Raw genomic sequence first — 14,031 nt, 5'->3', positions numbered from 1 at the left:
CATTTTGACCACACATCAGCAGCTTTAAGCTGGGTTCATGCAAACCGATGCTCTGAAAAGAGACCGTCAGTGGATTGCTTTTTTGGATACTGCTAAGCAGTCGCTGCCACCTCCTGAATGTTTACTTTTGTTTTCTTTCTTTTGCCAAGCAGCGGTTTATAATGGAGGCTAATCCGCCATGACTGAAAGTCAAGCTACGACTTAACTCTCTCAATCAACATGAACTATTTATGATCCTTATGCTGCTAGCATTAGTAAATGGATAGAAAAATATATCATATTTACTTACATAGTTACATAGTTAGTCTGGCTGAAAAAAGACTAAAGTCCATCCAGTGCAACCATCAAAGAAAAAAAAAGTTATAATCCTATAACCACAGTTGATCCAGAGGAAGGCAAAAAAACCCAGCAAAACATGATCCAATTTGCTCCTGCAGGGAAAAAATTCCTTCCTGATCCCCCGAGAGGCAATTGGATATTCCCTGGATCAACTTTACCTATAAATGTTATTATCCAGTTATATTCTGTGTATCCAAGAAAGAATCCAGGACTTTTTTAAAGCAATCCACTGAGCTGGCCAGAACCAACTCTTGAGGGAGTCTATTCCCCCCTTCCCCAAAAGAAGCATTGGAATTTTAATTTACCTGTTAGCCAGTATTGTTTTATATTACACATGTTTGTAAAATCCCGGTCTTTGTTTCCCACAGGTTATTTCACAGACACTGTCACCCACATGGAACCAGATGCTGCTATTTAACAACATCATCTTGCATGGAGAGTTAAAGGACATTGTAGATGACCCCCCAAACATCGTCATAGAGCTGTATGATGATGATGCTCTGGTAAGGAACAAAGCTAGAATTCAGAAGTTATTATAAAAGAGAATGGGCTATGCTCTTTACAAAAAAAACCCCATTATAGTCACCTAGGTAGATGAAGCATAGATCCAATGCTGCATCTGCACTCCACTGACTCTGCACCAAGAGCTGAGCGATCAAACACTGCTGATCACTCAGTTCTCCCCTCCACTCTGAGCAGAGAGCCATGACTGTCAGTCACCAGGTCTGTGCTCTGCCCCTCCAGCACTCAGTGTAGCATTGGGCTGTGCAGGGAATGGAAGCAGCTTGCTCAGGCTCTCAGTGCCTTGCTAAGAGGCTAAGCCAGCTGCTGATCCAGGGTTCTTGGCAGATCCTGACCATATGGTAGGGATCTTTTTCAGAGTCTGGACCGGCTCTGTGACATCAGCCGACAGAGGACTGTAGCCCTGCATTGGCTAAAAACAGGTCACAGATAGGGATGCACCAATATCATTTTTTGGCAAGTATTGATATGTTCGGTCAAGTACTTGCCTATACCAAGTACCGATGCTTTGTGGTGCAATTTGCATCCATACAAAGAATAGTATGCGATTTGAACAGGAATGCATTTTCCTCATCTCTCCTGTGTGAACCCAGGCTTGTCATAGCCTGAGTTCACACAGGGGCAGTGCTGGAAACCTCCCTGCACCAATCCCATACTGAGTGGATAGTGGGAAAGAAGGGCGTGTGGGGATGTACACCTTGGTGTCGGCAGATGGAGGCAGATACTCCGAATTCTCAGCTGTAGGAGAGAAGAGAAAGCCGTGACAATGCCCCAGATTCTCAGCTTTAGGAGAGGAGAGAAAGCTGCGAGGATTTGAAATCCCTGCGACTTTCTCTCCTCTCCTTGCAGGGATGACTGCCAGAGCCGCTGATAAGGGGGTAACACCGGGCCTCCTGTAGGGGGCTCAGGCCCTGTCACTTGTCAGGGGGGCCCAGCCGGCAGCTTCATGTAGTCAGTCAATGTACATACTGTTCCCTGCCAAAGTCCCAGCTAATCCTATTCCCTGCTGGGCTTAGGGGGGCCCCATCTGTTTATCCAGAGGGCTGGGAAATTGTAGATCATTGGGGACTTTTTCTTCATTTCCAGAAGACTTACACACTATCCTCTGTGATCAGATGGAAGTCCCAGCTCTGTAAGTCCCCACTGCTGGCCTGTTGGAGTGATTTGGCTTGCCTTGCACACTGCCCGACTCCTTCAGCAAGTAAGACCCATCCCGGAGCCATTACAAAGAAGCTTCCACAGCTTCTGTATATTTAGCACTGGAATCACTGGCTGTCGGAATTTTTTCATACTGCTTCATTCATTCATTAATGGTTGATATTAGATGCAGGGGCGGACTGACCATTTGGAAACTCGGACACTGCCCAGGGCCCGGGGTCAGTAGGGGGCCCCATGAGATGCCCCTGGTACCTTTTTCATAGGCTTTTTTGAGTTTGGGTAAGGACACAGGTGCCCCATGATCCCCTATTGCCCGGGGGCCCCATGAGTTGTCAGTCCGCCCCTGATTAGATGTATATATTAAAGAGGTCTGTTCTTGTCTGAAAACAGTATTCCTTTTAGGTCATCAAATTTACTGTATAACAGGGTGGTGGGCAGGGCCAAGGGGTGGAGTTAGGGGCCCCATCAGGGAGGCTGTACGGAGCCCCATGATTTCTAACAGCAGCCCTGATGACCGTATAGGCTAAGCAACTTTTGATTGGTCAGCACTGTCACTGTATTCAATAAGTACACACTATAAAAGGGCAGGCTTTTTTCATATTTCACGTCTACGAATTATAACCACTTTTACCACCTGAGCAGAGTTGGGAATAATAAAATTAATATAATAATAATAATAATAATAAAAAAATTCCTTAACTATAGTGGAGAGAAATCAGGTCAGCAACCTGGCTGTGCTGTTTGATTGGTATTTGTAAATCACAAGACTTTATGGAAAATATATGCATTTAGATGCTTTCCTGGATTTCAGACTAAATTAAATATTTTTGAAAAATTGATTCACCAAACTTTTCCTAATTAAAGCAATATGACATCTTATGTTGGTGAATATTGATTTTGTTTTCTAAGTAACTTTCATGAAATAGTTTATAGACCTTCCATGTCACTACCTTTCCCTCCCAGTATATGTCACATGCTATAAATGGCATTGTGTTATTACCTTTCAGGGTAAACCGGAGTACATTGGATCCACTGTTGCGTCTCCAACGGTCACATTATCAGAGCAAACTTACTCTCCTGGCAAGCTGGCCTATCATCCTTTGTTCTGTGGCAATCTGTCAGGGGGAGATCTGCTAGCTGCCTTTGAATTGCTACAGGTAAGTTTTTACTTGCATACAAGACCACATTTAGACATCATGGTGCTCTACACACACCTGGATGATGATACTCTTTTCTATAAGCTGCTGCTAGAATAAGTTATAGGGGGCAATATGGGGTCTACTTTATATGCAGGGCTAGTTTTTACTCTAAAGATCTCCAAACAAGAGAAAGGAAAGATGGTGTCATCTTCTCTGAACCAGAACATGCTCTACAAACCAACAAGTGTCCAGAGGTGGACAGAAGATTGAATAAATGTAGGGGAACGTAACACAGTTGGTAATGTAGTGTTACCCTCTTGAGGGTCACTAAGTATTTTTGGGTTCTCTTTCTGTCTTGAGCTTGCTTTGAACACACAGCCCTTGCTGACACCACCATGAACTTTTGGCCAGGTGGACCCACCAGCTTTTAACCATAAAACACACAAAGGCCAGAATGAGCAGATATTCTGGTTATAATTAGGTCAGAATATAACAGGGACAAGCAGAAAAAGAATGACAATAAATGAGCATAAAAGAAAAATTAAACACTCTAAAAGATTCAACAAAGTAATAAAATACAGTATCACTTTAAGCAACCCCAAATGTCCTGCAGGATCAGAATTTAAACATCAGTTCCTTTTTCTGAGATGTCTCTCCCCAAGTGAGTTTGAGTGAACTATCAAGCTGTCAGGCTAACTCACTTTTGGGTTCTCAGATGCTGGTAACTGGGTTTAACTCTTAAGATGAATACTTTTATCATGAGCGATAGAGTCCTTTTTTTGTATTTCTTTAAATAAGGGTGTCCGATCTTCTGGGCGCTTGATGGGGCCCTAGTTGGAGCACATTAAGTTTCAGACCCTTCCTTTTGTGAGAGCAAGATTTCCTTAAGTTGGTTTAATCACAGAAAGATTCCCCCTTTGAGTGATGTTACATTTGGGTAAAATCTCTTTAACACAAGGGATGAAGGCAAAAATTAGCTAAGATTGTGGAAAAGTGCAGGAGCAGACTTCAGCAGAGGTTGACCCCCCTAAAGATGGTGAACTAGTCTAATGAAGTAGGTTCCTTTGGGGTTGGAAAAAACTTGAGATGAGATACAAATGAAATCCTGTCTGCAGAGTATATATATGCTGTGGCCAAAGTCCTGCGATTTCAGGATGTTAATGTGGCACTAAAGTAGTAGGCCGCAATACCGAATGGTATGGACAGTCTGGGCCTCAGTGTGATAATCTGTGGCATAAGCTGTACTGAACTGAAAAAACAATTGAACTTAACACAGTCACTTGCAACTTGTAATGATCAGAGTATGGAACCCTCTCACCCGATCTGTAGCCCCCACAGTGTAACAGGTAGGCTTTCTGTTGGGGGGTGGGCATGTTTTCTTGGCCCCCCTGTTAAATATCGATGCTGATGACAGCACTATGATCAGTCTGCCTGTAAAGTTTTCTGTCTTGCTTGTCCAGTGGTCTGCAATCCTTCTTTACTTCTCCGCTTAGTGGCCCGATCCAGCCTGGATCTCCAGAGTCATGTTCTTCACACACCCGTCCTTTCCTTCTCACCATCCACTTCCTTCTTGTAAAGTACCCGGGCTTCTCAATATATATGCTCCTGCCCCTTTGCCAGCTCTCCTGGGAAATGTCATTTGTTCACTCCTTGTCCGTGTGCAGAAGTCCTGCTACCAGCATTACTTTCCTAGGCACTGTCCCGCAGCCACGGTATTGTCTTGTTGCATTACCAGCTTCATACTGACCTATAGATCATAGTCATCATATTCAGCATAGTCATGCTCCTGTAGGCATATGTGTAAGAATGCAAAATGTAAGGAAAGGGCACATGAAAATAATGAAATACTATGTTTATTTAACTGCTGTAGAGTAATTGAACCCAACAGCCAAGGTATAGTCTACAGAAGCTTCACAATTGTATTCAGACATGCCATCCCTGACAAATGGTTACACTTCCAAATACTTAGTTCAAGTCTTCTGTGTGGTTTCCTAGCTGACAATTCCTTCATTTGCACAGATCCCTGAATCTGGAATCCAAAGCCTACCACCTATTGAGACTCCAGATCCCAGCCAGGTGTATCCTGTCCCAGCAAACATCCGTCCAATACTAAGTAAATACAAAGTAGAGGTAAGTACCCAACTTTTTTGCTTAGGAAAAATTAGTTTAGTTCATTAAAAAAAAGTGTCTGTGTTTTTTCTAGCAACCAATTGGGTTCCAGCTTCCAATTCTCAAGTGCATGTTAAATAATATAACATGGGTCAGTATGGTTAACAATATTATGCGCATAGAGGAACCACTCACTTTGGATACTGACACTTTTTGAACCGTTTGGATACATTTTTTGAAATCTAACTGTGCATCCTTGTTTCCAGTGCTTTATTTTGTTGAGAAGTCACTTTTTAAAAACAGCCCCACCCCCCTGCATTTCTAGATGCAGCCATCTTGAGTTAGGTCAGATGATTCATGTAGCATTTACTTACTGAAATCCACCTGCACTTAGTTCAGGCATGAGGGCAGGAGGGTGTGCTAAGCTAAGAAAGCCCCTCCTCCCAGGGGTGGACTGACAACTCATGGGGCCCCCGGGCAATAGGGGATCATGGGGCCCCTGTGTCCTTGCCCAAAATCAAAAAAGCCTATGAAAAAGGTACCATGGGCATTTCATGGGGCCCCCTACTGACCCCGGGCCCTCGGCATTGCCCGAGTTTCCAAAAGGTCAGTCCGCCCCTGCCTCCTCCGTTCCTCCAGATGAAAGAAAAAAATGTCAATTAAGGCTCCAGGGATGTATGACATCATTGTGACCTAGGCCAGAGACCAACGAAAGAAATATAAAAACAAGTTTAAAACAGGTAAATATAACATACCTATCTATCTATTTACTAAGGCTAGCAGCATTAGGATTTAAAATCGTTAATGCTGATTGAGGGAGTTTAGTTCCATTTTAAACAATAAACAGATTCAACCATAAATAATTGAACACTTTTCTGATTGCAGATAACATCTCATATTTTTGCTGCTTAACGTGGTATTGAACCTTAAAGAAAAAAATTATATTGCAGCTTACCAATCCTTAGATACAGTGGATACATTCGTTTTTCATTTTAGTTTTTTTTGTCCTTTAATTTTTTTAACCTAGTTATCTAGCCAGTAGTAGGAGCAAGTACTGCAGAATTTGGGGTCAGTAGTAAGTAACCCAGAGTTTAGAGGCCATTAGTAAGTGAAGTAGAGTTCAGAGATCAATAGTAAGTGACAATGAGTTCAGGGGTCAGTATTAAGTGACACAGAGTTCCGAGATCAATAGTAAGTGACAATGAGTTCAGGGGTCAGTATTAAGTGACACAGAGTTAAAAAGTCAGTAGTAAGTAACGTAGAGTTCAGAAGTCAGTAGAAGGCAATGCAGAGTGCAGGGGTCAGTAGTAAGTAATGAAGATTTTAGGGGCCAGTAGTAAGTAAGGCAGAGTTCAGGGGTAATCAGTAAGTGACGCAAAGTTCAGAGGTCATTAGTAAGTCACACAAAGTTCAAAGGTAAGTAGTAAGTGATGCAGACATCAGTAGTAAATAATACAAAGTTCAGAGATCTATATTGGGCAATGCAGAGTGCAGCGGTCAGTAGTTACCGACAAAGAATGCAAAGGTCAAATGTGATGCAGAGTTCAGGGGTCACTAAAAAGTAACATAGTGTTCATGGGTCAGTTGTGCGTGACACAGAGTTCAGGGGTCAGTAGTAAGCAGGGGCGGACTGACAACTCATGGGCCCCCCGGGCAATAGGGGATCATGGGGCCCCTGTGTCCTTGCCCACACTCAGAGCACACCCAAAAAAGCCTATAAAAGGTATCAAGGGCATTTCATGGGGCCCCCTACTGACCCCAGACCCTCGGGCAGTGCCCGAGTGCTCGAATGGTCAGTCCGTCCCTGGTAGTAAGTAATGTAGAGTGCAAAGGTCAGTAGTATGTGATGCAGAGTCAGTAGTGAACCGAAGCTCGGGGTCAGTGTTTGCACAGTACTGTGCAAATGTTGTAGGCAGTTGTGAAAAAATGCTGTAAATGAGGAATGCTTTCAAAAATAAAAGTGTTCATCGTTTATTTTTAATCAATTAACATAATGGAACGTAAATGATCAGAAGAGAAATCCAAATCAAATCAATATTTGGTGTGACGGTCCTTTGGCTTCAAACCAGCATCAATTCTTTTAGGTACACACAGTGCTTGTGCATTCAGTTTTTTGAAGGCACTTGGTGGGTAGGTTGTTCCAAACATCTTGGAGAACTAATCACAGATCTTCTGTGGATGTAGGCTGTCTCAAATCCTTCTGTCTGTTCATGTCATCCCAGACAGTCTTGATGGTGTTGAGATCAGGGCTCTGTGGGGGCCAAGCCATCACATCCACAACTCCTTGTTTTTCTTTACCTAGAAGAATTGATGCTGGTTTGAAGGCAAAGGGTAGGTATTGAGTCGATTTGGATTTCTCTTCCATTTATTTACTTTCCATTTTGTTAATTTATAAAACTAAACTATTAAAACTTCTATTTCTGAGATCATTCCTCATTTCACAACTACTAACTTTTCAGGGACTTTGGCACAAAAAAAAAACGCCAAAACCCCTTGAACCCTTGAATATTTATGAGCAGCAGTGGGCATTAGGCCTTATTCTATTGTCAGTCACCGCTCTCTGCTCTGCCCTCCACCACCTGCGTTCATTGGAAGATTGGGCAGTGGAGGGGAAGGAGTCGCTGGCTCAGGCTCCCAGCAGATTGCTGAGAGGCTCAGCCGGGTGTCGCTCCAGACTCTGGGGTGGATCTTGACTTTAACCACCTGCCCTCCAGAGGATTTAACCCCCCCCCCCTTCCTGACCAGGCCATTTTTTACGATACAGCGCTGTGTTACTTTAACTGACAATTGTGCCGTCATGCAATGCTACACCCAAATGAAATTTATGTCCTTTTTTTACCATAAAATAGAAATTTCTTTCAGTGGTATTTGATCGTCACAGCGTTTTTATCTTTTGCACTATAAACAATAAAAGACCTACAATTTTGAGAAAATAAACTATATTTTCGACTTTTTGATTGTCTTTGCTAAAAATCCCAATACGTGTAAATTAATTGGTTTACGTGAAAGTTATAGCGTTTACAAATGGTGGCATATATACTGGAATTTTGTTTGTTTCTTTTTACAAGCAATGGCCGTGATCAGAGACTTATAGTGGGACTGCGGCGGGCATACCAGTGACACCCATACAGTGATCAGTGCTAATAAAAAGCACTGACACTGTAGTAATGGCACTGGGCAGGAAGGGGTTAACATCTGGGGCGATCAAAGGGTTAACTGTGTGCTGTGTGTATGCTTTATATTGTAAGCACACTGCTTTGTATTGCAGCTGACAGGGGAGAGATCTGTATTGTTTATACACAGGTCTCTTCCCCGTCAGAGATACTCAGCGATCGCTGGATGCCGGCGGGGAAATCACAGCTGAGGCTTCGAATGGTGCCGTCTACCCGGAACTGCAAAATCACGTGTATATATACGTCATTTTGGGCAGCCGTGATGCCCTGTAGCAGTGTTTCTGCTTTACGGCGGCGTGGAAGCGGGTAAAGTCAGGATCTTTCCCCAGCCAACAACGGACTTCAGCCTGCTATCGGTTGAAAACAGGTCACAGGAGTGCAGAACGAACTGCACTCCTGTGATCCTCAGAAGTACAGCCAAAAGAGCTTTGGCTGTACTTCTCCTTTACTTTACTGAGAACTTTAAATTACTGAACCCCCTCCCTTCCCTTCTGTTGGCTTCTGTTTATTACTATAAATGTTTGACAATTGACCAATGATCAATCTTTTATGTCTCCATTAGGTTCTCTTCTGGGGTGTCAGAGAGATGAAGAAGGTGCAGCTGCTGTCTGTAGATCGCCCCCAGGTGTTGATTGAATGTGCGGGGAAAGGCGTTAAATCCTGCGTTATTCAAAGCTACAAAAGCAATCCCAATTTCAATGTTATGTCGGATTGGTTTGAAGTGGTAAGTTGAGGTGGAAGTTCCATTATACTATACTTTTGTGGCTGAGAACTTTTACATTAGTACAGGGGTCCTCAAACTACAGATACTGCTCACTAAAGACATTTTTCTGGCTCTTTGGGCCAGCCGAAAAGAAAAAAAAAAATCGAAAAAAAAACTGCAGGAGCAGGCCAGCAAATTGCGAGACTGCTCGCTGGGCCCTCACCCAGTGGCAGCCTGGAAGCCTAGATTTCACCTGCTGCAGGCAGAGGAGCAGCAGGAGAGGACACCAGGTACAGTACATGGCAGTGTCCAGTGAGTTACAGTGACATTTGACATCATTCGGCCTGGTAGGCTATGGATATTTCGTGGCGGAAACCAATCACTGCTTGGAACAGTATCAGAGAGGAGGTGCTTTTTTTTTTTCAAAACCTACTAGCGATCCCATTTTATTTTTTACTTTGATTATCATTGATTTCCCTGATAGGAACTGCCAGAAAATGAAGTGTTACATCCTCCTTTAAGTATCTGTGTGGTGGACTGGAGAGCGTTTGGCCGAAGCACACTTGTTGGAACACACATGATCAATTGTCTGAAGCAGTTCTTGTATAAACCTCCTGAGGTGCAGCCATCTTCAATAAAGGAGGTGGAAGAGGATAAACCTCCACCTGACTCTGGTAAGACCATTGGTATATAGTTTAGATATTAGCGCAGGTCTTTGGGCAACATCTGGAATACGCAGTTCAATTTTGGGCACCAATGCACAAAAAGAACATTGTGTCAGGAATCTAGGAATGACCAGAAAGGTGTGGACTGACACAGGGAAACGCAGGTTTCAGGTATAGTATAATAATACAGTTTATTATTAGCCACCCAGGGGAACTGGAGAAAGTACAGAGAAGGACAACCAAACCGATAAGAGGCATGGAGGAGCTCAGCTATGAGGAAAGATTAGTTTATTATTAGCCACCCAGATATATATATATATAAACGCACAGTGAACAAACCAACCTTCCACTAATCTTAGTAGGTGCAGGAACACAGGCGTAGTCAGGGCTGGAGAGGTGGAACGGTCAGGCCGGCCGTAGGGTTCTGTAATGACCGTTTGGTGGTACCTCTAGTGGTCCCCAGGACAGGATTCCCCAGGGCACGGAGTCTAAGTCCCAGTCTGCTTATTCACCAGGGCCCCTGATGGTGGGGATGGACTTGGAGCAGACAGGAACCAGGTCGCGGCCCCTGAGTACACCTGCTAGTGGTAGAGGGATCCGCCAGAGGCATGTGCAGGTACGGCTGGATCCGTGCAGGATGGATGGATGGCAGAGTAGTTAGCGTGGTCAGACGGGCCAAGTCAGCAACGTGCGGGCAGCAAGGTACCAAAGGAGCTGGCAGAGAATGGTCAAGGTCACAAGCCGGGTTCAGTAACTCACGGGCAGTGCGGTACAGGGGATCAGGCAGAAGGATGGTCAGGCAAGCCAGGGGTTCAACAGGAGACGGTCAGCAGAGGTCAGGATCAAGCCGGGTCAGCAACGAAGCAGGAACACAGGATACCAGGTACAGAGGCTCATGGGAAAACATACACCAAGGCCCAGATCACAGGCCTGGTCATGCCTTAAATACACCTTTCTGCAATCAGCCCCAGGTTTGGCTGATTGCACGTGTGACCTTCTGGCTGCTGAGAGCACCTGCTGGTCAGCTCTGGTACTGCAGCCCACATGGCAGGTGAGTCCCACCACCAGTGCTGAGTCCATTCCTGACAGTACCCCCCCTCAAGGAGCGGCCTCAGGATGCTCCAGACAGTCCTTAGTGGGCAAAATGTTCCACCGCCCGGATCAGGTAACTGGCTGAATATCCAACTGCCGGAGAAAACCGGCTGGCTGGGTTTCCTGCTGGTAGACTTCTCTTTGTGTAGGAGAACCCAGGAAGACAGGTAACTGCACAGGATTTCCAGGAGCAGGCTGGGAATCAGTTATTGGCCAGTATAGCTGGACATCAGGGGCTGGCATGTCGGGCTGTGCAGCGGGCAGAGGCACGTCAGCGGGCACCCAGTCATCTGGCACGACAGCGGGCACCGAGTCACCGGGCACGTCAGTGGGCACCGAGCCATCTAGCAGAACCGCGGGCACAGAGTCACCTGGCAAGTCAGCGGGCACGAGTCACCGGGCATGTCAGCGGGCACCGAGCCATCTAGCAGAACCGCGGGCACAGAGTCACCTGGCAAGTCAGCGGGCACCAAGTCACCGGGCATGTCAGCGGGCACCGAGCCATCTAGCAGAACCGCGGGTACCGGGTCACCAAGCTCGACAGCAGGCACCAAATTAACTGGCACAACAGTGGGCACTGAATCAACTGGCACGACAGCGGTCACCAAGTCATCAGGCATCAAGTCATCCGGCTCAACAGCGGGCACCGAGTCAACTGGCACGACAGTGGGCACCGAGTCAACTGGCACCGAGTCAACTGGTACGACAGCGGGCACCAAGTCAACCGGCACAACAGCGGGCACCGACTCATCAGGCATCAAGTCATCTGGCTCGACAGCGGGCACCGAGTCAATTGGCACCGAGTCAACTGGTATGACAGCGGGCACCAAGTCAACTGGCACGACAGCGGGCACCGAATCATCAGGCATCAAGTCATCAGGCTCGACAGCGGGCACCGAGTCAACTGGCATGACAGCGGGCACCGAGTCAACTGGCACGACAGTGGGCACCGAGTCAACTGGTACAACAGCGGGCACCAAGTCAACGGGCACGACAGCGGGCACCGAATCATCAGGCATCAAGTCATCTGGCTCAACAGCTGGCACCGAGTCAACAGGCACCGAGTCAACTGGTACGACAGCGGGCACCAAATCATCAGACATCAAGTCATCTGGCTCGACAGCGGGCACCGAGTCAACTGGCACCGAGTCGACTGGCACGACAGCGGGCACCGAGTCAACTGGCACCGAGTCGACTGGCACGATGGTACAGCGAGTGGGAGCAGGGTACTGACATGCGGTAGATAGCAGGGTATACTGGGCTGTCAGTGGGGGTGCTGTCGGGAATGCAGGAAAAGAGCTTTGAGCAGAGGAATGATGAGAAACAGGACTGGTTCGTTGCAAGCTGATTGAGGCTGGGTGTAACAAGTCTGACCATGTCTGCAGTAAGGGTTGGACAACGCTCAGCTTACACAAGGCCTGTCTGGTCAAAGATTGCACTGCGTTTATACACTTCTTTAGCACATGTGGTGAACATGCTGAATAATGCTCCAAGAAGGAATCCGGATCATCCTCCAACAACCATACCAGTGATATTATTTGACTCACCCTGAATGGAGGAAGGAATTCATCCCTGCTTTCAGGGGTACTAGATGAAGCCAACTCAACACAAGCCTGAATCAATGGTTGCACCTCAGAGAGCTCTAGGACCTGACCTACTAGGGAATGAGCGACCCGTATGCACTCTAGTAGCTGATCCCGGGTATACTCCCGCAGAGTCTGATAGGCATATTCTCTGTCATCAAAGACTAGCATAGACAAATATATAACCTCATCAGGATGCATCCTTCACAACAAGTCAAGATGGCTTCCCTGTGCAGCCACTTCTGGTCAGGAAAGGCCTTGGTGTGATGTCAGGAATCTAGGAATGACCAGAAAGGTGTGGACTGACACAGGGAAATGCAGGTTTCAGGTATAGTATAATAATACAGTTTATTATTAGCCACCCAGGGGAACTGGAGAAAGTACAGAGAAGGACAACCAAACCGATAAGAGGCATGGAGGAGCTCAGCTATGAGGAAAGATTAGAAGAACTGAATTTATTCTCTCTTGAGAAGAGGAGATTAATAGGGGATATGATCTCCATGTATAATACATAAGGGGGGATATGATCTCCATGTATAATACATAAGGGGGGATATGATCTCCATGTATAATACATAAGGGGGGATATGATCTCCATGTATAATACATAAGGGGGGATATGATCACCATGTATAATACATAAGGCGGGATATGATCACCATGTATAATACATAAGGGGGGATTTGATCATCATGTATAATACATAAGGGGGGATATGATCTCCATGTATAATACATAAGGGGGGATATGATCAACATGTATAATACATAAGGGGGGATATGATCACCATGTATAATACATAAGGGGGGATATGATCTCCATGTATAATACATAAGGGGGGATATGATCTCCATGTATAATACATAAGGGGGGATATGATCTCCATGTATAATACATAAGGGGGGATATGATCTCCATGTATAATACATAAGGGGGATATGATCTCCATGTATAATACATAAGGGGGGATATGATCTCCATGTATAATACATAAGGGGGGATATGATCTCCATGTATAATACATAAGGGGGATATGATCTCCATGTATAATACATAAGGGGGATATGATCACCATGTATAATACATAAGGGGGATATGATCTCCATGTATAATGCATAAGGGGGGGATATGATCTCCATGTATAATGCATAAGGGGGGATATGATCTCCATGTATAATACATAAGGGGGGATATGATCTCCATGTATAATACATAAGGGGGGATATGATCTCCATGTATAATACATAAGGGGGGATATGATCTCCATGTATAATACATAATGGGGATATGATCTCCATGTATAATACATAAGGGGGATATGATCTCCATGTATAATACATAAGGGGGATATGATCTCCATGTATAATACATAAGGGGGGATGTGATCTCCATTTATAATACATAAGGGGGATATGATCACCATGTATAATACATAAGGGGGATATGATCTCCATGTATAATACATAAGGGGGATATGATCAACATGTATAATACATAAGGGGGATATGATCTCCATGTATAATACATAAGGGGGGATGTGATCTCAAT

General features: G+C 45.2%; 1 protein-coding gene across 1 annotated transcript in view; it reads left to right on the top strand.

Moving 5' to 3' along the window:
• The window catches only part of FER1L6 (fer-1 like family member 6), a 200,170-nt gene that overhangs the window by 88,524 nt on the left and 97,615 nt on the right, over window positions 1-14,031 (top strand). Inside the window, exons 20-24 of the mRNA XM_089677552.1 lie at window positions 708-842; window positions 3,027-3,176; window positions 5,178-5,288; window positions 9,003-9,164; window positions 9,628-9,817. Coding sequence (XP_089533678.1) covers window positions 708-842; window positions 3,027-3,176; window positions 5,178-5,288; window positions 9,003-9,164; window positions 9,628-9,817 — 748 coding nt within the window. The remainder of the gene's footprint in view (window positions 1-707; window positions 843-3,026; window positions 3,177-5,177; window positions 5,289-9,002; window positions 9,165-9,627; window positions 9,818-14,031) is intronic.

This window comes from Staurois parvus, unplaced genomic scaffold (genome assembly GCF_062004578.1).
Source record: "Staurois parvus isolate SC_StPar_1 unplaced genomic scaffold, SC_StPar_1.0 ptg000187l, whole genome shotgun sequence".
Taxonomy (NCBI): Eukaryota; Metazoa; Chordata; class Amphibia; order Anura; family Ranidae; genus Staurois; species Staurois parvus.
The sequence above is the reverse complement of the archived record's forward strand: the minus strand, read 5'-3'. Positions and strand labels throughout refer to the sequence as shown.